The 24415-nt window shown below is 39.4% G+C and overlaps 2 protein-coding genes across 2 annotated transcripts in view; both read right to left on the bottom strand.

Moving 5' to 3' along the window:
* The window catches only part of LOC122786346 (piezo-type mechanosensitive ion channel component 2), an 89581-nt gene extending 79934 nt beyond the window's left edge, over positions 1–9647 (bottom strand). Inside the window, exons 1-2 of the mRNA XM_044053001.1 lie at positions 9008–9647; positions 1416–1511 (exon numbers count right to left, since the gene is read on the bottom strand). Of these exons, the coding sequence (XP_043908936.1) occupies positions 1416–1511; positions 9008–9071 (160 nt within the window). The 5' untranslated portion in view covers positions 9072–9647. The remainder of the gene's footprint in view (positions 1–1415; positions 1512–9007) is intronic.
* A 9257-nt stretch (positions 9648–18904) lies between these two features.
* Positions 18905–24322, bottom strand: LOC122781742. The gene is made up of 7 exons (XM_044045717.1): positions 24125–24322; positions 21706–21850; positions 21484–21579; positions 21032–21176; positions 20811–20956; positions 20604–20743; positions 18905–20404 (listed from the first exon to the last, which is right to left on the bottom strand). The coding sequence occupies exons 1-7, from the start codon at positions 24222–24224 to the stop codon at positions 20256–20258; spliced, it is 921 nt and encodes a 306-aa protein (XP_043901652.1). The 5' UTR covers positions 24225–24322; the 3' UTR covers positions 18905–20255.
* Between the last annotated feature and the right edge of the window lie 93 nt (positions 24323–24415).

Below are 24415 nucleotides of genomic sequence, written 5' to 3'. Positions count from 1 at the left end.
ATCCGAGATGCGGAGCTTTACTCGAAGACTCCTCTCTTTAACTATTGATGAGAGCGTAAGTGGTCCACATTATTTCCTGCCCTCCCCCCCCCCTTCCTCCTTTACTTCCTGATTGTTATTTCAGCTGGAGATGAGCAGCTCTCGGCTCTCGGCCCTTGGATGTTTGTTCCCTCTGCCAATAAGGCTTCATGTATTATTAAGCGATGCATGTGGTCTCCTGCAGAAACCCCGGATTATTATTATGAGTCTGCTGTTTAGTGTTTTGTGGCGAGGCGAGTGCGTAAAGGCGTGGCGGAGCTCGACGACCGCAATCCCACAGTCGTCACCTGTGTAAGTCAGTCGCTCTTCACAAACCACAGTCAAGCTCAGTGATTTATGTCTCCTCGATGAAGGACAATGTGGTTTCAAGTCAATCTCCCAGAGAATTCAAACTAATGGGTAACTTTTAGATATAAACAAATGTCCATTACTTCTTCTCTCTCTGAGTCTTAGAAGAGCGACGTTTAAATCTCCCGTCACTTATTGTCGTTCCTGCTCCGCACACTGGAAGTGATTTCTTGATTTTTATGTCAAGACAGACAGAGGCACAACGCCACAACATTGCGCTAGTAAAGTGAGACAGGTTGGAATTGGGGCTGCCACTAAAGATTATGTTCATAATCGAATAATCCGTTGTTTGGTCTATAAAATGACCAAAAAATGTTGCTTGTGTTTCCCAAACCTGGAATTAACGATGTCCTTGAATGCCTTGTTTTGTCCACAAACCAAAATGATTCAGTTTTAATGATTATTTTGTTGTTTGGAAACCGGAAAATACTCACATTTAAGGCGCTAAATATTGAAAAAAACACTTGAAAGAGTTGACAATTGATTTGGTAATCGATCAATCGAATAATCTTCGAAGCCCTAGTTGGAATACGCCCGAACACACAGAGAAATCAGAACAAGTCAGTTCTGCTGCTGAGAAAACCTGGTCGTTCTTGTCCCCGCCCGCCCCTGCGGTGCTGCTGTATACACACAAACACTCCTTCAGTCAGGTCTGATAGTATTGCTTGAAAGAGGCTGTTTTCATGTTACAGAGGTGGAATAATAATATAAACAATGACTAAAAATCTGTGTTTATTTATTTATTTAACCAAAACCAGAGTTTAAAATGATCATATTCATGAAGTGGAGATAAGCTCTGACCCTGATGGACTGTGGTTTCCTAATCTCAGATCTGGCTCATCATCGTGGATCATTTTTATGAGCACAACACAGCGAATATTACCTTTCATGGACTTTAACTACTGTAGGCTTGGATTACAGCAGAGGAATGATTCAAACTGGAGGGGAAACATTCAGCAGATGGACAAACACCAGAGCTTTAATCGAAACGTGTGATTAAGATACAGAGATTTCACTGCGGATCTTACCCTGCATCGACGTACACGTGGGCTCCGCGAAGAGTGGAATTAGCAGGAGATAGATGAGGTAGACGAAGGACAGGGCATTGTACCTGAACAGGCAAGCTGCAGAGAAACACACACAGGGGAAAAAACACAGAAAAACTGAGTGAAATCACATTTTCACAGGATGTTTTTACCTCTCTCTGACATAACTGTTACAAGGAAATAAAATGCGCAGATTTGAGACAGAGCATTCCTCCACATCACATGCCTGCGGACGATGATGAGTCTGAGATTCATTCAGTCATTCATGGAGTTGACATTTGTTGTGAAGTAAAATAATCCCAGAGACAATCGATGGTCTGTGTCGACAGAGGTCAGATCTGCCTCTCTGTGCCGTTTCATGTGTCGCTCATTGTGCGGCTTTGTGTCAGAATTCCTGTATGATGTCATGCAGAGATTTTCAAGATCAGGTCATGGGCTAAACTTTTCATTTCATCTCTCAATGAATTGATTCGTTTTGGTCTTTCCCAAACTTCAAAAATGAATGTCGGATGTCTTGTTTTGTGCACAAACCACAAATAAAACTCTAAAATATTCACTTTAACGATGAAAACACACAACCTTTCATTCTACACCAATTAATCTGTTGTGTTGATTAATCAGCATTGGTCAGTTAGTATTTATGAATCTGCTGTTCTCAGAAACTTGATATAATGTTACCACTAAAACATTCTCTATATTTTTGATCCAATTTATTATTTTGGTTTTTTGATGACCTGTTTAATGCACATAATATGTTTTTTATTGAATATATTGAACTGTGTATAACTGCGCTGCAATTAGAGCTGCAACTATGAATCGGTCGATTATTTTCACGATTAATCGAGTCATTGTTTGGTCGATTAAATGTCAAACCTGTAAATAATGAGGTTCTCAAATGTCTTGTTTTTCTCCACAAACCAAAATGATTCACTTTTAATGATTTCTTTGTTTTACGGAGCAAAGGCGTTTAGAAAATGTTCACATTTAAGAAGCTGAAACAATCGGATATCTTGTTTTAATCAGGAAAAAAGCTTCAAACCGATGAATCAATTATCAATTCATTCTGATTAAAACAAGATATCCGATTGTTTCAGCTTCTTAAATGTGAATGATAATTATTATTAGTAGTAATAATCGAGTAATTGTTTCAGCTCTGGCTGCAATGCAGACCTAAAATATAGATTAGCAAGACAGAGTTACTGAAGTTAAGCAATTTTTTTTCTTTTATCTCTTGTCATTAAACAGTTGTATTTTAACGGTTAGAGGAAACGAAGAAAATCAACTTAATATATGGAGCAAATAAAAGAAATCTGCATCAATTATAGGCCATTACCCCGACCTCTAGCTCTAAAAACATTTAAAACACAACTGACAATTAATTGAGTGGTAGATTACTATCAGTTAATAGTTGCATCCCTAATTATTAAAATTCTTTGAACTATTTGAAATAATTTTAAAGTGAATTTTTTGTTTGTGTTAAATGTCCATAAATTAAACAATGATTTATATAGAAAATAACTAGTGGATGAATATAACGCTTGAATCTGAGGCACAGTTGCAGTGTTTAGGATGTGTCACTACACACAACAGTGGATTATGTAACTCCACACACTCACCCTTTCCCAAACACTCCCCTGACACACACACACACACACACACACGCTCCACAAACATTAACATTACACCCCGTTAAGGAGGAAGTCTTTTGAGCTCACGATAAAAGTCAAAATGCCTAAGTGCAAACCCGACTTCCAAAAACCATTCATTGACGTATTGATCTGAACGCACACCTCATTTCCCAGAGCCGGAGTGACCGCGTGCGCTGATCGAGGCTTTTACCAGTTAAACGACTCACATCACCTGCTGACTACACATCAGTTTAAAGCGTCCAAAGTGAACCCGCACCGCACCATCACCGCAACAACACCGTGAAACCTGATGCAGCAAGAAAAAGCTCAAATGATAATTAATCATGTGACTTTTACAACTCTCATCTCCTCGAGTTATTATCTGCTGTGTATGAAGTGCGGGAGAAGCTGCAGAGAACTCACATTTCTTATTTTATTGTATTATTTCTTTAAGAACAGGCGGAGCGAGCGAGTGAGCGAGGAAGGAATCACACAGTGACTTTAATATGATATGTGGACGCACAGTCTGGCCTCCAAACCTTCTCTGCGCAGTTATGTCAACAAGCACAAAGTTTACAACCCGGTCGACCAGATGAGTTACCGTCACAAGTCATGGAGATCAGCTACTGAAAAATTAGAGGCTAACTACTTAAAATAGTGCTTTATTTATCTTTGCTCACTCAATGGAACCATTCATTGACACTAGCGTTGGCTTTGACCCGCGCCGGAGCCCGGCTGATTTTCTCTCAGAACAGAACAGAAGCACAATTTAACAAGTTTCTGTTTCTTTTATTAAAGTTGGTGAATAAGGAGGAAGGAAAGACTGGTCTCTGTGCAGCATTTCTATCCACACCCACTTTATTTTATCTCTGTTAAATGTGGCATTAAATAAGCTCCCCTTTTTTTTTGGACAAGTGAGCAGTCTGTAATCTGCCGCACTCATAATTCATCTCTGCTGTTACAAATGTAACACAGTCTACGCTGGGATAATCTATCTGTATGTGTGTGGCGCTGCTCCAGCGGCCGTAGCCTGCAGACACTTGACCACAGTCTGCCTGACTGTTTCGCCTGTCGCCGTGTGACTCACACATGGGCCGATTTTCTTTTTAACACAGGGGGAATGAAAATAAGCTGCCGTTGTTTTCAGACATCAGATTACTGTGAAAGAAAACATCCAGTGGTGAATCAGGCTTTTGTTCTTCCTCCCCAAAGAAAAGCTTTTATTGCAGTTGCTCAAAAAAAACGTCGACAATGGAGGAGCAAAAAAAAAACAAAAAAACACTTGAAATCAGAGCCAAGTGACTTCAGAGTTTAAACTCAAAAACATAAATGTGGTGATAGAAGATAAGGTGCCAGACCAGGCCGAGCACGGGGAGATAACGGAGGAATTTTAACCCGTCTGAAAAAAATAGAAAACCCAGAGAGAACTTAGGCACGTCCTCATCACGACTATAAAATAAACTGTGCTGACAGTTTTTAATAAAGTACAAAACTTAGAGAAGACTTTGTTTAACTCAAGGTGGCCAAGAGATTCCACATGTAGTCAATTTATGCATTCATTTTTGGTACATTCATGAACAACAGAATGATTTTAACTGTCGGTGGAAATTCTTTACTAATTTAATTGTCAACTATTTTGAAACTTGATTAAATGTGAATATTTTCTGGTTTCTTTGCACCATATAAGAAAGAAAGAAAGAAAGAAAGAAAGAAAAAAGCAAAGCAAGACATTAGAGAAACATGATCATTTACAGGTTTGACAAACACTGATCACATTTTCGATTAATCTGGTAAATAAATCGACAGACTAATCGATTATGAATATAATCATTAGTTGCAGCTATCTATTTAACTGAAAATCTTCTGCAGGCACTCAACTCTAAACTAAAGGAATCAAAATGAGATTTATATTGTTTGTCAGTTGCTATACATACACAATACATCTAAAAATAAATAAATAAATCTCTCTCATCAAGAGAGGGCGATTAGCTTAGCTGAGTCATCGCTAAAGCTAACGTTTGATAAACACAGCCAATAATAAAGTGATAGTTAGAGATAGTTAGCGTAGCCTTAAGTACTGTACTAACATAATCACGAGTAAAGAAAACTCATAAAATAAAATAAATCTCCACCACATATGTCATGTTAGTGGCAAAAAGGGTTGCTAACAATAGCTAGCATACTAAACTTAGCTTTTGGCTCTTGTTAAGGAGGCTAAACTGCTAGCTCTAATAAAACTGGACAGACACTGGCTAGCATCACAATCATTTCTATTATTTCTGTTTTCACTTTAACGTATTTGTGAATCTTCATTTTGGTTTTTGTCACAAACTTAAAAACCAAACACTTTTAAGCTGTTTACAAGTCCGAGTTGGTTTAGTAAGTGAGCTGTTAGCATACTGACTGGAATAATAGCCTTTAAATCTGTTTTACAGTGACAATATAAAGATGGAAAATGTGTCTCTACATCCTCCAGTTAAAGACATCACGAGAAAAATTATTTCTTCAATATTTTTTACAACTAACAATTATTTTCATCATCAAATCAGCTGATTATTTTCTCTATTATTTGAGTATTTCTTTGGTCCATAATCGGTGTTTTTGAAATCTCGAATTTATGCCATTCTAAAAATGTCTTGTTTTGTACAAAGGTTTTCAGTTTTAATGATTACTTTGTCAAATGGACCAAAGAAACAAGACAATATTCAGATTTAACAAGCTGAAAATCGAGAAAACTGGGAAAAAAAATCATCAATATAGTGCACTAATTAAATAATCATTGCAGCCCTTTTTAAATATGTATTGGCTTCACTATTTTTTCTTTCTCTCTTTTTTGTCATCTATCTTGACATAAATATGGGTTTGTGGGTCAGTGAGACACCTGTTTTGACACTGATCCCCTTTAAAAGTAGAATAAAATATCTATAATTGTCTGGCGTGTGTACGGCTGAGATGAAACACATGTAGCAATATGACTTTTATACATTTCCGCTTCCATGATCATTTTCAACAAACAAAAACAAATACAAACAGCCTGGTTGGTGTTTTGTTGCTATCAGCAGTGAAAACTACTCTCATTGAGTTAAAAGCAATTGTTTCCACCGCCAGTTTTCCTTCAGTGTCCATAACCGTGCCAACAGTGGCTGTTTGGGAGATTTGTGATGCAGCAGCAGCAGCAGCAGCGGCAGCGGCAGCATCTATGGGGGCAGGCATTGATTTTGTCTTAAATAGCCTCAAATTAAAACTCAAAAACAGAAACAAGCGTCATGTTCCAGTGATGCTCTCAAAAACGCACTTCTGCACCACTGCTGCACCAGTCTCCGTCTTTATCTGAGCTCTCAGCTCAGCTCGGCTAAAACCTGCTGCTGCGTCTGGGACAGTCACACATTTGATAAACGCACGCTTCAAGTAAACACATAAACAGCGGCCTGTTTGATCAGAGAAAACTGTAACTGTGTGCAAATTGTGTGCGTGTTTGTGCGTGTGTGTGGCAGCAGAGGCACTGTGTACACACGGCCCAGCAGTTTTGTGCTTTTCAATAGAGGTGCTGTCAGATGGCCAACAGGAAGCACAGACTGTGTATCGTCAGCACACGAGTCTTTCACTGGGACTCAAGAACAAGGTTTCGCAATATACAGCATGTTGTATATATGTATATGTATATATATATATATATATATATATCTATATATATATATATATATATATATATATATATATATATATATATATATATATATATATATATATATATATATATATATATACACATACTGTATATATCATTTGAGATGTCACGCAACGTCTTTATTCTGTACGATAACGTCAAGAAAACTATAAAAACTTGGACCAGAACAAGAAATAGAAAAGAACTGAACAACTACAAGGATGAAGATAATAAAAGCGATTGAGAACAAAGTAAAATGTTGATTTTATGGATGGTTTAACACCAATTTTCTTCTGTCAGATAGTTCCGATGCATTCACCACAGAGCCATAAAGCAGCAGATTAATCAAGTATTTGTTTGGTCCATAAAATGTCAGAAAATGTTGAAATGATGATGTTTTTCTAATGTCTTGCATTAGCTAAGCTAAGAGAGCTAATGATGACTGTATGCCACGTATTCTGCTATAAACACAAATAGTCACATTTTTTTGACAGTTTCTGATCCAGTTTGACCAATACCCAGTATCATATCGTCTCGTGGTGGCGGTAATTCTCATTTTTACCAAAATGGCAGATAAATCATGGAAAAAGAGGGAAAACTGGGCTGATTCTCTTGACCTTCTCTCACCCCTGATGTCGTCCCCGACTCGTCCCCTCGTTTCTTTACATTTCCTCCTTCCTGTCGGCCACTCTGCACACGGCTGCAGAGCAACTCTGCTCATTTGCACTTTGACAAAACATAAAATATTAAGAGGTATGTTTACGATAAAAGGGAAGGCAATTCTTGTCTCCCTCACAACCGCATTATTAATTCATACTGTTAAAACGACTTTCCACGAATTAATGGAGACGATGCATGGCCTCACGATTGCTTTTGGAAATAAAGGGGGCGTCGGGGCTGTCGAGTGATGCATTATGGTGGTACTGAGTGCGTCTTATCTATAGAAAGCATGCTGTTAGCTTTTACGTCAGCATTATAAGTCTCACACGAGACACCAAAGTGGGGAGCTCCGCGGCGGTTAGACGCTAATCACTTTTCAATTGCGGCCTACCACACAATCACTGCTTAAAACACAGAGTAAATTGCATTTAATTGAGTCTGCGTCCGAGGTGTGATCATAGGATACAGTCCGGTCTGCAGAGAGCTGCGAAAAAGTCACTTTTTAAATCCAAATTACATCCAATAACACAAGAACAACGTCTCCCTCTGTTCCAAACAAAGTCAGAAACGCTGTAAACAAACAGGCTCTGACGCCGACGCTGCTTTTTAATCAATAATATTAACGCCACCGAACTTGTGATGTACTTAATTATCCAGTCAGCAGCTGAAGAATCAATAAGAACAACAATATAAGGATGAGTCAACGATCACAATGAAAACCACCATTACCGGAAAAAGAAATGTGATTAAACGCAGCTCACGTGCACTGAAATGACATTTTGTCATTCACTGGGAAAAGAAAGCGGATTCAAATACAAAGTGTTAAAAAAAAAGTTGGATTTTCATGTCAAAACACCGTAAAAAGAAGAAAAGATGCGCTTAATGGACAGTCCACAGCTGATATTTACATGTGTCTGTGGTTTCTGCACATTATGTGGGCTCTAAAAGAGTCTGTGTGGTCTTGTGAGACCACAGATCGTCACACAAGTGATGAATGGGAGTGAAATGTGACCTCCTGCCTTCACGGGGTCAACAGTAAACCAACGATCTGCCCTTTAATGAACGTTCACATAAGCAGGTTTGCACTTTGTCATATTTTACCATACGGCCACATTATAATAAACATAAATAAATTCAATTAAAACATGATTTTTCACTGTTTCATGGTCCAGAAAAAGAAAAATAAGAAAACTTTAAAAACAAGGCATCTTTGTCAATGTCTCCACAGCTGGAACTAATGATTATTAGATTATATAATCCACTATTCTTAGTTGTTTGGTTCATGATGATGTTGTCAAATATTTAATGATTTCTTCATTATGTGGAGCAAAGGAACCAGAAAATAACCACATTTTAAGAAGAGAGTTTGTTTGACTTTTTCACCGATTATTTGATTGGAAAAATGGTGTCACGATCACTCGCTGAAGCCCTGCAGCTGAATGTGATGATGGACTCACTGGGTGTCAGAAATGATTTGGTCTTTGCTGGATGCATGAAGTTGTCAAAACGGATTTAGAAAGAAGGTTGACAAACAGCTGACTGACAACATCTGGCTCCCTGTGTCACCTGTGACTCACAAACACACACAACAACTATTAAAAGACACAAGAGGAACTCACCAGCTGCGAGACACACGGGCAGCAGCAGCCTGAAGATCAGCCCGCACACCATCTCAGAGGCCATGGCTGACTGTGCGCAGTCCTGGATCAATCCAGATCAAACTTGCAGCAGGAGATTCTTTCTCTCAATGTTTCTCTCGCATCCCCAAACTCCTGCGCTCTGTCAAATCCCAGCTGGCGTCAGACTGGTGCGCTCCTCCACACAGACACATCAGCTCCGCCTGAGGATGAGGAGGATGAGGAGGACACCTGGACCTGTGGTTCGGTGATTATTCCACTCGGATTCGCCACAGCAAACATGACGCCGGTGAAGTCTCAACCGTGTGCAGTTTAGCGGCTCGGAAGCGATTTAAAAGTCATGTTTTTGACGCCGCCGGGACTCAGGTGCGCAAACAGCTGGCGCTGGCGCTGGCACAGCGCGCAAAGAGAGGAGAAATACCTGAGAAAAGGAAGCAAACGAGTCCTCGGATCCAATTAACGCTCTTTAATTATCACAGTGAACAAAACAGGAGGAAGTGAAACTGTTCTACTTTACTGTGAGACGCGATGAAGCTCGCGCAGAAAAACCGCATCCGTGCGTCCTGCTCCTCTGGACACCCTGCTGAAAATTTGACTTTCTGACTTGTGCTGTGGACTGAATTCACCCAACAAGAGACGACAGGGCGAGCTTTGTGATTGACACATGGTCCAGCCAATCACAAGTCTCCGTCTGGGATCTGGTCCAGCCCTCTTTGTTAATTGGAAGCAAGAGGTGGATACAAACCGTCGCAGAAGAGATACATGCGCAACCTTTGGTTTTATCTGTTCTTTTTTAATGTCTTTAAACTATTTTAAATTCAATCAAACATCTTAATGTCTAAAAGTATGAAATTAGTTTGCGCCACATCTCCTCCAGACTCCACCACAGGTCTGCTGCTGTGCAGCTGTTATAGGGAGAAACAGCGACACCCACTGGTAGGAGGCGACTGTGCGCACACACACACACACACACTTGAGTCTATAAATCTGTTCCATTTCTCCTCCCAGGGCAGGAAAACTGTTCCACCGAAATGTTTTCATTTGTTAAAACAATAAAGACGACTCCAGAAAAACAATCTTCCTGTGTTTAGGTTGAATTCAGATGTGCGTAAACAAGACGAGTAAACACGCGTCATGTGACTCAAACCCTGAACCCTGCAGTGCTCTGACATGTTTATGGATTCATCTCCAGAGGTTCTGTTTAATTCACGTTTTGTTGTTGTTGCTGCTCTGAATGTCACGATGTCCCCAGATGAAGTCGCCGTAACTGCGGCTCGAGCAAGAAACAAAACAAACACAAAACACAAGAAAAATGATGATGAGAAAACAGTGTTTTGATTCATTCATGTCCGTTTCTTTTGTGTGGTTTTTCCAGCTGCACGGAGGAAAGAGCCGCAAGGGGTCACAAAGGTCGCCCAGAAAATCAGATCCTAAATAAATCACACGCTGGTCATAATCAGCAGGGCCAGTCCAAGCATTTATGAGGAACGCACTCATGTCTGTTGAACATGATACACTAACAATAAAGGACTTCTATTTTCTTCTTTTATTCTACTAATAAACTGGGGGGTAGACTGTAGGGCTGTGATGATTATATTTCATAAAAAAATGATTATTATTGGTCCGTGAAATGTCCCATTTTGTCCACAAATGTATTATTTGTTATATGGAGCGAATCAATTATAAATCACATATATGTGAAAATACTTATTTTATTAACTAAAAAAACACTCAAATCATTCAAATGATTATAGTTATTTTCTTCATCAAAATAAGAATATGGATATCCCCAAGCCTGTATGTTACAGTTTAGTTGAATTATTGTACAGCAAGAAGTTTAGAATATTTTTTATTTCACATAGTTGCATTTCTCACATGTACTTTTTTTATTATTTAGTCACTAACGAATCATATTCCTTATATTTCCTTTAAAATCTATGAGAGCGAGGCACAGCAGGGAAAATGTATTAATAAAGCACATTATCACACAAAAAGAGAATTTAAGGAGAACAAATAAACGTGTAAAATCTATGATTTAAAAAATTAAAGCACATAGAAAAGTAATTCCGATCATAATTTAAAAATATTTAAAGCAAGCCAATAGGACAAAAGTTTAAACATATATAGTTTTTAAAGGGTCATAAGATGAGCAAACACATAAATAATTTAGATTTTCATCAGGGAACAGTAATGTACAGGACTGAGATGAAGTAAAACTGATAAACAAAGTAAAATGAAGTATAAAGGAATGAAAATGTTCAAAAGTAAAAGCCAACGTCTCCAATACGTGTTAATTTCATTGTAGATGAATACAACGTATGGACGATATCATAAGACCTTTTAGAAAATGAAGATGTCTCGTGTCATGCTGGAAAAGACAATTATGAAGGAAGAGATAAAGTTATTTAGCTGTTTTCACGTTGCTCTAAACATGAAGATTAAATGCTGAGGGAGTACGTTAAGATTTATCGCGTTGTCCCTGTCGGTGTTTAGACTTTCAGTCGTTTATGAATAATTGAAATGTGGAATAAAATACGAGAATACAAGAGCTGCTGCTTAACGTTGACTCACACATAACATTTACATGAATACTTATCTTTATTTAAATAAACAACAAGTTTCTGAGCGTCCGAGTATCATATTTATTTTTTCCCCTTCACTCCAAGTCCATTTTCATTAAAGCTCTCTCCATTAGCTCAACGTCACAGTGATCGCTGTTCATCTCTATCGTATTAAATCCAAATAAACCTCTCACTTACAAAGTTATCAGATGGAGGACAAACTCCGTGTTTTTGATAGTCCTTGATTGCCGGGAAGCGCAACAGCCGAGACACTTCCCCGAGAAATTTATGATGCAAAGATGTATGAAATTACTGTAACTGGGATTTATACCAGATAAAAACACTTAAAACTCCACTTAAGGTTGTTTATCGCCCGCCATTAAAAGACGCTGCGTTGAAGAACAAGCTGAGGAGCGCTGACCTCATGTTTACTTGTTTATGGACAAAGGTGGAGCGGCCAAGGATTCACAGGAGCATTAACTCCTGATTAGACCCAATCAAGCATAAGTTTGACAACTATATTGACGAGGAAATGATCAATGCTATTATTCCCTCATTAGTACATTAGGTGGGAGGGAAGAAGGGTTCGGCGAAGCCTCTTTGCTGAAATGCAGAGCACTTAAAGCTCCAGTGTGTAACATTTAGGAGGGGTGTATTGGCAGAAATGGAATATGCTACACATAAGTACGTTTATATATAAAGTGTATAATCACATTACAATAATAAGTGTTTGGATTTTAGCAGATGTAGAATCAGCATTTCAGCAAATCCGTTCCATCAGAACAAACTCGTCCGGTTCTTTATAACAACGTTTTATCTTGAGTCATGTTCTGTTAAGCACGGTGTTCCACAGGGCTTCGTCCTAGGTCCGCTATTGTTCTCGCTGTACCTGGCACCTCCGGCAGATTTGGGGTTGATTTTCATTGTTAAGCTGATGACATCCAAATATACACTATAAGCCAGTTATCACTCAACTTCCAGCTGCTTATAATAGCTAAAAAACCCAGGCTGGACTATTGTAGTGTGCTGCTATCAGGGTTGTCCAAGGAGAGCTTCAGATGCTGGTAGCGGCTCATATTTTGAAGCTCCTGGCACAAATTTGTACGAGAAACCTATTGTTATCCTTCAGATTATTATTGTACAATTTATACTAGACACATCGAAGGTGAAAAGTTTTGTATTAACTTGCTTTGAACAGATAAACCAGCCACAGCATGAGTTTTGTGTTGTGGAGCGCGAGCTAACGACAAAAAAATAAAAACCACAGATACATGTGAGCCCATGATTCTGAAGAAAAATTGGATTTTTAAGCGTCTACAGACATTTTAACATGATTGCATTTTAACTGCTTGTGTCACTCTTTGACTGAAATGAAAACATTTGAGTGAAATTAAAAGCACAGGGACAGATCATGGCTTTTCCTCATGGTGTTAGCATCCTGTCCATTACAAAACATAATGCGTCATTGGGATAAAACGCAGTCATAACACTAGGAAATCCATAAAAACACAAAGACGAAAGACAAACTGTGGTTAGCTGCTTGGCGAGCGCTAACTGTCCCCTCCAAAAAAAATAGCACTTTAAAAATGTTTACCTGACACAAATAAAAGAATCTAATAGATTTGTATCTGCACAGAGTGTAGACATGCAACACTTCCCATGGTTAAACAACATTATCTCTGCGCTGATAGCAGCAAAAGGTCCTGCCTGTGATGTGATGAATCACCATTTGGCTGACTCACAAAAACTGGATTAAGTTATGTAAAAAAAAAAAGAAAAAACAAACAGCTGAATGATGCAGAAGGAAAAGCTGACTTTGAGAGATCCTCAACAGGCTGGATGTCAAACCCCTGTGGCTTCACTTTCCCTTGGAAATCCAGACGGGCTGGGTTCTGTGCTCCGGACAGTCACCGCAAAAGGCAAACAGAACTGCAGCCAGCGGTGATCAATAACCGACCTCAGAACATGCCAGACCTTGATTTGTTTCTGCTGTTTGAAGTCCAGACCTGCTGATCTAATCCCTCAGATGGATTTGAATCTTAAGTAACGTTTGACTTTGATCCATTATTCATCCGATTCTTGAGAGACAAACTTATCGATACGCGCCACGGACAAATGGACGCAACAGTTTTTACTCTGGTGTAAACAGTGGAGGCTCAGGTCGGCTTCTGACTCACCTGAGCTGTGAGAAATGCAACAGGAATTATTTTAGCTGCTTTCTTAGAGGCCTTCAAATACTTTAGTACAGCCTGGAGGTAGTGACACTACGTCTCAGAATACCCGTATACTGAAGGATAATCATTTAACCACATCAATTTTAAAGCAGAATTCACCATGGAACTCCACAGTTACATTATAGCAGCACTAAATCAGTTTTTAGAAGGATGAATTCATGTAGCACACTTTGTAGATAAAGGTTACGGTCCGTGAAATTCATCTGAGCAAAGTCAGGACAGCATGACGGTGGTAGACGTATCAGGGACACCATTTTATCGGCTTGTAAAAGCAAATATCTAATCAGCCAATCCCATACCAACTCCAGGTATTTAGGCATACTAACAAGGTCAAGACAACCTGACATGATCAGGAACTTGTTGAACCTTTAAGCAGATGACCACCACCAGGTGCCACCGCTGCAGTTAGTGTATTTATAACCTCTGTGAAGGTTCTCCCTGGTCCTCCAGGTCATAGTCATCTTCAGAAGTTAGCTGAAGGTAACTGGACTTACTTGAGCTAAGTTATCCAAGATGCTTCCTCAGTCCTTTCCTCAGAACTTTCATCAGAGGTTGTGAACAACGACTCCCTCTTGGATGAGACGTGAAAGGCCATCAACTTAGCTCCAGAAAAAGTCCAGCTAACCTCTGAAGAGCACTATGGAGGAAGACGACACTTTAAAAAGAGATAAAATATCTTGCAGCTGTAAAGAAAATGGAAATCTGTAACCCTATCTATGTTGTTCTTTGGTTCATTTGCGGTTCTTGGCTCTGTGAATCTTTCAACTCTCTATAGTGAGTGTTGTGTGTTATGAAAACATGTGGACAATGTCAATCTAAGTTTTTTTTTAAGTTTAGTAGAGTTAAGTAATATTTTGAGATACACCATAACACATGCCTGTGTGCACCAGACCAGGTCCATGTTCTGTATATTCAACAGTTTCATTAAACACAAAAAAAGCCATTCAAAAAGACGTGGACAAATAATTCCTTGTGATTTCACTTAAGAACATGTCCCACACTGCCTGACGTCAGCAGCGTTCACTAAGAAGAAAACAGAAGTGCAAATAAGGTTACTGTCCAGATTCAATATTGATCCACAAGAGAAACACAAACTCTGTGTGTGTGTGTGTTCAATATTTACATGGATGCACTTTCCATGCACTCTAAAGGTGCTGTTGCTTAAGTGGGCTTTTAGTGTCGTCCTGTAGTGGTTGTGGGCCGATCCTCTCTTTAGGAACGTAGACAGACACAGTAAATCTGTGTTGTAACCAAAGAATGTTCACGCGTTAATGTGATTCAACCTCCTGTTGGTTATTATGCGGTGGTCCACACATTAATAAAGCAGCAAACTATTTCCTTCATATATATATATATATATAAATATACACATATGTGTGTGATTAGCTTTTGTGGGTCATTGGTCACAACAGTACAGGTCGACATGTGTATGATATGAGTTTTCTTATGGCCTCTTTAGGCTAATACGTTGGGCTGGATTTCTTTTTTTTCCTACATCTGATAAAAAGTTTCCTCTCTCTTCTTCTTTGGTTATGTCGACAAAGCTCTTCGCCATCGTTTTCCACTTCAAAATGTGAAGGACGTGTTGAGCGGGGGGGAGGAGACACACACTAAACAATAGTCGATACCGAATTTTGAAAAGACTTGGAGTTCACACTGACCGACTGGTTTCAGTGAATTTTTTTTCCCCTTCTATGAGAGCGACAGTTTAGGGTAATCGCCATCGTTGCTTTGATATTCTCACTGCATCCTGGCGTCTTCTGACGCCATTTCCTGTGGCTGTTGGTCCACACGACCTGACTGCATCAAACGTGCTTGTAATGAGAATGAGTTCACTTAAAAGCCTTGAACGAGGATCCATTGGAGGGCAAGGTCTGGTGCCAGCAGCCGTGGTAATTCCAGTTCCAATAGCGTATTCAGCTGAAAAGTTTTTCGTAAACATTGCTAACGTGACAGTTTTCCCTCATTTTAAAGAACATTACTGTCTGAAAGTGGCTTTGACGTTGACAGATAGATTTTTTGCCGTGAATCAATTTTAAGAATATTTGACTTTGCCGCTACACTGCTTGCGTGTTGCTATCATTTTGGTATCGCTAACAGCGGCTAACCATGGCTAACAACCCTGGCACTTCCAACTTCTCATGAAAATGGAACACACCGTTATTCTAAGGCTGCGAAAACCCAAACAACTCTTACTTCATATCATACCACTGGTAACAAACTTACTTATGGGTCCATAGCTTTAGACTGGAGCGGCCTGAAAGCATTTTTTATAACAACTGTAAAGTCTTTGCCAATTTTGTAGATGAAGTCTGACTTTTTTGAGCGGTGAAGACAAATGGACCAAGCCCCGAATGACTTAACTGCAAACACGGCCTGATTGTCTTGTTATCAGCGTGGATGTAAGAGACTTTGGCTTTAGAGGCCATTTTTATTCTTGAAAATTGATGCGCGGTAATGGCATTCATTAGCGGATGACTGAAGGTCCGCTTAGTGGTGTCATCAGGGCTTCTATCATCATCTCAGGAAGACGCTCATGTTAATGCACATGCTCAGGATGTCAGCCTGATCATAAAGAACTGATATGTGGACAAAACGTCCTCTGGGTAGTTTCTAACGTTACACTGCATCCTGGAAGATTCCCAGCACTCAGACTGGAGGGCTGCGGCGCTGCTGTAGCCGAGGCCCGACATTAGCCGAGAGTTTGGCTTTTGACCATATCAGCGGTGATATGGGAGGTAAGAAGGTCTTGAGCGGGAGCTCAGACACAACAAGGGCTTCTCAGTCATGAATGACTCGGTTATGAGGAGCGCTGAGTGCTAAATGACCTAAATGTCGGAGGTAAATGACCTTTCAGAGCTGAATTATAGATGTTTGCTCGGGGTATTATCTTAACTTCTGATTCATTTTGGTGCATGTTTTAGAAGAGTTAGAGGTTTGTGCCCTGGGGAAGTGTAAACCTTTTGATCCTCTCTGTCCACATATATCACAGGTTATCTGGCGCTCACGGACATGACTTACTGTTTCCGCTGTGCTTTTTGAATGATCATGGAAACAACTTTGTCTGATTGTCTTTTAAAGATCTGCACGACTGGGGAATATGGTCCGCAGCTAGTGATTATTTTCATAATAATCGACAAATTGAGTACTTGTTTGCTCCCAAACCTCGACATGACGACGTTCTCGAGTGTCTAGTTTTGTCCACAAACCAAAATCAATCAGTAATTATTTCTTTTTTATATGGAAGAAGAATAAACTACAAAAACATGGCTTTACATACACTGTATTACTCACAGATACTTCATAATCATCAACAGTTTTACAACAGTTGTAGTCCATTGTATAAAAACTGCAATATTTATTGTAAAATAATAAAAATAATGTTTAAATGTCACTTCCACAAATGTTCATCCCAAGACAGGAAGGCAAATGAATTCAGAGACCCATTTAAGGCCAAGAAGGACATAAAACGATACAAATATTTGAATACATACAAGCGATACGATCCATAGAAGCTTCAAATTCATTTTTAGACAACAACATATGGACACACAAGCATCACACAAACATCTTCCCCTCTTCCTTCCTGCTTTCACATGAGCTGCTCAGCATCGTCATCAGGTGACGAGACCACAGAAGCCCTAAGCTAAGACGGACTCCACAACACGCACTACGACTGGCGAGTGATTTATCTTGTGTTCCTGGTAAGAGTTCATTAGCTGCCTAATGCACATCTAATGTGATTCTAATTTAATCATTAAAGGAACAGGCAGTAGTGCATTACTACCCCTTCATAAAAAAAAAAGAAAGAAAAAAAACAGACCTGGCTGAGGTTGTGCTTCATCCCATAATAACCTTGTTAATAGCTGCATTTCTCTCTGGGCTTGTGGATGTGTTTCCTGCTGCTGGGTGTGGCTTTGACTTTCCCTCCATTTCCTAACCTTCTCACCTGTTCTTGATTTGTCACCTCCTCCTCCTCTGTTAAAGGCACAGCCCGCGCTCACCAACTCTTGCCCAGAGTTTATCCCACGGTGGCGGCAGCAGCACTGAGGCCAGTGGAACAAACATCTGGCTCGCTGCACCCGACTGGACTCCAGCTCATTGGAAGCTGCATCTCCATGAAGATTTTGGGTACTTATATCAATCCAATTCGATCCATAAACCCTAAACCTCACATAAACACAGTTCTAAATTCTACAGTATTTGTTATACAACATCTCTCCCAGCAGGGGGCCTCACAATCAAAACGCCCTGGGAGCAAGTGAACTTCTAGTCTGGTCAGGAGTGGGCCCGACAGTTTGGCCATAATAATCCATCGTGATGTTGCAATCAAAAATATTTAGGATGATAATGCAAGAAAATTAGGTCCGCACGTTAATGTTTGTGGAAACAAAATTTAAAAAATAGGCTGTTATTTTTAAATTATTTTTTTTATACATTTGGCCCAATGCTCTATACTTCCATAATAGTGGAAAATGTGGCTCATGAGCCATGAGATTGAGCCCCCTTATCTAACCAGTTCATATACAAATTGTAAATACACTGTACACACATATATATGTATATACACATTTAAAATGTACACCAATTTAATTTATTTGCTAACTTATTGTGAGTCAGTTGTTCATTGTCCTCATCACCTCTTCTTTTCCTGTTTTAAATTGTAAATTACACTGTGAGTGAAAAGAACATCATGTTTAAGAAATGGCTGGTTATAGACTGTTCTTCTAACTTTCGTAAATAATCCCTACGCACATGAGCGTTCAGGAAACATAAAAATCCAGAACTGTGATGAAACGATTCGAAAATTCCAACCTCATGTATCCTAACAGATACAGGATTATAGAATTCTACTCTATTGCGTCTCAATATTCCACAAGAACTGTTGTGGAATATTAGATAAATACATCGTTCTACAACTCTTATCTTGAATTCCTGAAACTGTGAAACCTTTCTTCACCATAAAAAAAACATATAATAGTAGTCCTCAAGTCTCACTGCTCTCTTTAGGTTTGGTTGAACGTAGTTTTTGGGATCTACAACGACTTCTATTAAATTTAACATCAATCACACAGAGCTGGAAAAACCTTATGTTGAATCTTTAATTTTGACTCAATTCATCCTTATCATGGCCAACAAAGTGCACAGAGCCAAACGAACAAAAGCACCAGGTTGTTGGGACTTAACTGTGTGTATAGTAATAAGCTCATAAAATGTAAACGTTATGAAGCCTGCAGTAAGAAGTTATGACCACAGGGGGGCAGAAAAACAATGCAAAAATCCAAAGTAAGCCCAGTAACACTCACTACTTCACCTTCAGTGACAAACCAAATATAAATCAGAAAATTATTTTTAGTACATTACACGTGATGTTAGAGCTCACATTTAGACCATGTTCTCAAGTGGCACAGTAATAAATAATGTGCTGAACTGAACTCGGAAAGAAAATGTCGTTGTAAACAAACGAGCAGCTGTTGATAGAGAATCTCCCCCCACACTTTTTTTGTCTCTTTTATTTCTTTATATATCTTATTTAAATCAAACTAGCACAGACCAACTAACTAATTAAATATAGCAGTATTTCTTCAACTCGGAATGAATAAAAACTAAATAAAACGATATAAAAAAAGGGGAAAAAATTAATCACACTCAATGTGAATAACGGGAAGTGTTGCTAAAACTCATGTTTGTGTTCCAGATTAATTCTCCACACACTGCCAAAACCTCAGAAAATGACTCCAGCTGCACATTTTAGCACCTCATGCATGAGGACAGGAAATACAATAGCTGCCTGAGGGAAGTTTCTTGGGCAAAAGTAAAAAGATGTGAAAGGTTTTTTTTTTTTCTCTGGTTTATGAAGTGAAACAAGGCTTTTTAAAGGTGTGTGGGGGGGAATGTTAAAATAGACTGGGTTAGACATACAGAACTTTAATTATCAGAATAAAAGGAATTCAAGGCACATTCTTCAAATTATACCAAGTATATTCATAACCACTGTGCATATACAAAATAAATGAGCATAATAAAACGCAGCAACACTTATGATAAGATTATTGAGCACCAAGTACTTCTACTTCTTCTAGTTTTTTTGTCCTTCAGTAAGTATTTTAAATGTAAAAGTGCTGGGCTGTGACTAAATGAACAGCAAAAAGCCACTGTGTCTAAACGCAAAAACAGAAAATTAGCTTAAAATAGCAAGATATAAAATTGATAACTGTACTTTATACTTCAACGATATTCATGTAGTCGTGAACATAGTAGTTTATAAGTAAACTTCAAAGTAAAATGTGTTCAATGTGTAAAAAAAGCTCTGGAGTTAGTGTGGAGAAGAGAAAATAGAAGCAGAGGTTTTTCCTGCCTTCTCATTACAAATCTGTGCCTGTGGTCATTTGTGAGAATACAAAGTTAGCACCGTCAAACACTTGCTGCTGGGTTTCAGGTGAAGAGACGGAACTTCCTGCTGTCCAGAGGCGACACCATGAGCCGCGCCGAGCCCGGAGAGTGGAGCGGACGCCACTTGTTCCTCCAGATGACTGTGAAGACCCGGGACACCAGCAGGACGCACGCCACCACCAGCAGCACGACTGACGGGAGACACACACACATAAAGAAAAAGGAACCAGTGAGTGATGACCCGCCACGTTTTTAAAAAAAATCAGAATCGTGTTCAGCGTGCTGTGATTGAAATTCCAAAAAGCTTGTGTGATTCAAAACTGGAAACAAAACAGAGCAGATCTCAGCTTTAAAGACGAGTGTGGCTGCTGTTTGCATGACTGGACTCACCCATGAAAATAGAGTTCGGAGTGGGGTCGGCCGGGTTGTAGTGTCTGTAGACGTTTCCGACGAGTGCCACGATCACCACGGCATAGATGGTCAGGATATTACGCACCCAGCGGTCCAACACCCAGTTCTCGAGGATGAACCTAACGCAAACACATGGATTCAGGAATAAAAAAACATACATTATCAGTTTGTCCGAGAAGAGCTTACCATACGATCACGAATCCAAACAGGATGCACAGAGACGCGGTGGCCGCTGTGGTCTTGTCCACGCCCCACAATTGGAGAACCAGTGAGAAGTTAATCAGCGAGGCAATGGACGTCCATGTGGTGTACACAGCCAGACCATTCTGGGCCTGAACAGAACAACACAGGGAATCAGATTAAACTGACTTTAAGTGTCCTCAATTAAAGACAAAAAAAGTGCGTACCAGTATGTAGAGACACGCCAGGTCTTTGCAATGGTACGTTTTCAACCATATTCCGTAGTAATCTGTGGCAAAGCAGCAGAAGAACAGAGCGCTGTAGTTGGAGATCACCAGCAGGATTAAAACAACCAACGCTGCCAGCATGAACCTGAAAAACACAGAGGGAAGGTTCATTAATACAGCACAGCAACAGTCTATACACCAGATGTCAGGCATGAGCCAACACTCATACTGATACTAACCAAAATGCCATGGAATTTGGAACATTACAGTTTGTGATACTGATATTGTATCGGACACAAAAAAGTGGTATTAAACAATCTCTATAATACATCCCAAAAGAAATAATCTTCATAGCCAGAGCAGTAACATATATCCTGTATGTTTTCTGTGTTGTGTTTGTGTTTCCTGTATGAAAATAAATAAGAGTAATAAATATAAAACCGCAGACGTACTCTTTGTCCCACAGCACCAGCCACGCCACGTTCATCACCATACTGGACAGCCAGCAGAAATAGAAGGCGCAGGGGAGCAGATACTGAGCCCAGGAACTGGAAATAGAAAGAGGAGCAGTATTACTTTCATCTGCACGACACAGCAGCTCGTCTCTGACAGCTTGAATGTACAGATACACATGTAGTAAATAGTTTTGTGTGGCTGCTATGACGCAAGCGTACCCTCTGAAGGCATACGAGGTGATGTATATGACCATCAGGGTGAGCCATGTGTAGATGACACCCCAGATAGAGAAGGTCCAGCCTGCCGGAGTGATGCCCGTCTCATAGCGTCCCGACACGTTACCAGTAGAGGAATGGAAGAATCCTAGAAAAGCACAAGAACATGAGTCAGTACATTTGAAACTGGATCTTAAAAATCCATGTGGGCCCAAAAATTAAAAGATACGCAGAATAAGAAGACAAAAGCAGCTGGTTCATTATTTGGACGGACGAGGAGGGGACCGAATTTATGCACTGTCAGCTTAAAGACTTGAATATTTTTGAGTCAATAGATGCTAAGAAGACTTGGACTGGCTCTTGTCATGCTAACAACGAAACCCTGAACTAACTAAAACCACCTAGAGTAGCAGAGGCAGTCACAAGGACAGAAGTCGAATCAAATAGAAAGGTTGATTTAACTGTACATGGAGTAGGAAAACAGTGCAGGTGTGGCACGCTCTTCTTCTTCTTTAGCCCTGTTGACGATTATCATACCTGAGGTTTGGCTAACAAGCAAATATGACGGAGTGTTCCAATAACAGCTGCATAGCTCATACTGTGTGGAAGAGACTGAGGTCACTCAGGCAACATGTAAAATACATATGTACAGTTATGGTTAAATTTTTGTGAAAATTACTTTTACTTTTATACACAAATCTATATTTCACATCAGTAGATGGTAATTATCAGGATAAATGTCAGAGTAAAAGTTGAAGAAGCCAGTTAAAAAGCCAAACAATGCTAATCAGAATTGACTGAGGGAGCGTTTGAGTATACAGTGCAGTGCAGGGGGAAGAGTTTCTATTATTTTGCACTGTAGTAGAATTTACTTCTGGAACTTTCTATACACGCATCTGTGTTTTGAGTCATATTTCAACCTGTTCGCATCCACTTTGCTTTACTAGCATCTCTGTCTAGACGCAACTTTCTATGTCCAGCGTGGAAATGTGCCCGGGGGGACATAAGATCCAGACGCTGAAAAAACACAGTGTCTGGAAAGTCGTGTGAAGCCGATAGCTTTATCAGCACTGCGTATTACACTTCTGACAATTCCTTGACTCGCCATGTAGAAATTTTAAAACTCTTAGTGTGTAACATGTAAACATAAACAAATAACACTTATTCAAAAGGAAACATTTCAAACATCTTAAGAAATTATAGTTATAGTTGTAGACTGTGTTTGCGCTATTTGCTATTAAAGAAAATTATATCGCAATACATAGGTTACTGAATTATTATTCGGCCCTATAAGGTTATTCAAGTGAGGTGTGAGTGTTTTAGGAATCAAATCATGTTTGCAGCTCCTTAAATTGTGAATATGTTCTGGTTTCTTTGCTCCGTGTAACAAAGAAGACATTAAAACTGAATCATTTAGGTTTGTTGACAAAAAAACACAACACATTTGAGAATTTCCAGGTTTGAGAAGCTCTGATCGGGATTTTATGAATCAAAAGATGCACGATTACACGTGAAAATAACTGTTATTTTTACAAAAGTTAGTACCAGCATTCTGAAAGAATTGAAAATAACTTAATTTAAAGTAATTAAACCTTAAATACAAGATGTGGCAGAAAAAGAGCCAATTTCTGGCACTGGTGTGGGTGGGTTTAACAAATAAATAAATAAAACAAAGCAGAAAAAGCAACCATGCTTTTCAGCACACTTTAGAGACTCTGAGGGGAAACGATGACTGATTTCATCCAGAGGAAAGGCTGGAATCAGAGTTTGGTGCCACACCCTGTCAACACTTTTCACCAAATTCTATCCCTGAAACAACCAGTTGTCCTCGGTAATAACGTGATAGCATGAGACCTAGTCTAATTTAACTGAAAGTACTGTTATGTGGTAGTTTTGACTTAAGAGCATATTTACACTGGTTTATGATGACGTAGGTTGACGTAAAATAACGACGGACAAGTTTTAAAAACTATTAACAGTCAGTAAACATTTGTTTTTAGTTATGTCGTCACTCTTAAAACACAGAAGGTCTTTTTCAAATAAAGTGGTTTGTGTGTTTTTCTGCTTCGCTTCTGCAACTTAGCGACGATACTAGCTTAATATGCTAACTCACGTAACACAAAAACACCTTCCTCATTCTTTTGCCTAACAATGACCGCTGTCATAACAAGCAGTCAACAGAGGTAATTAATCATCATTACCAGTCTCCCTCACATGTAATTATCTGTTTCATAACCAGACAAAAACACAACGGCAGAGACTACGTACCACATGTATTTCCCTTTTACGGTGTTTTTTAAAGGTGTTTTACGACAACATGTTGACGATTTGAGTGAAACAAATTAAGTTTAACGGCTGATATGAAACATTGCGTTGTGACAAAGGAAATAAAGATAAACAAAACAGTTTTATTTGAACTCACCTTTGCCTGTTCCGGCCAAAGCGTTAATAATTAGGACGACAACAAAACAAACGGCACATAACAGAATGAGAACAATCCGGGACAAACTAATCTCCCTCATTTTGACTGTCTGTGCTGCTTTCTCTGCTGGAGTGTAAATGTAAACTCAGTTTAACTGCTGCTGTTACCGCTGCCGCTGCTGCTGCTGCTGGTGCGTTCACTGACCGCTGGGGCGGAGACGTACACATAAAAACACGTGGACCCAACAGTGTCTTCACGTGTTCTATAAACGCACAGGGGCGCTGCTAGAAA

Source organism: Solea senegalensis, linkage group LG1 (genome assembly GCF_019176455.1).
Source record: "Solea senegalensis isolate Sse05_10M linkage group LG1, IFAPA_SoseM_1, whole genome shotgun sequence".
Lineage (NCBI taxonomy): Eukaryota > Metazoa > Chordata > Actinopteri > Pleuronectiformes > Soleidae > Solea > Solea senegalensis.
This window is presented reverse-complemented; position numbering and strand designations above follow the sequence as displayed.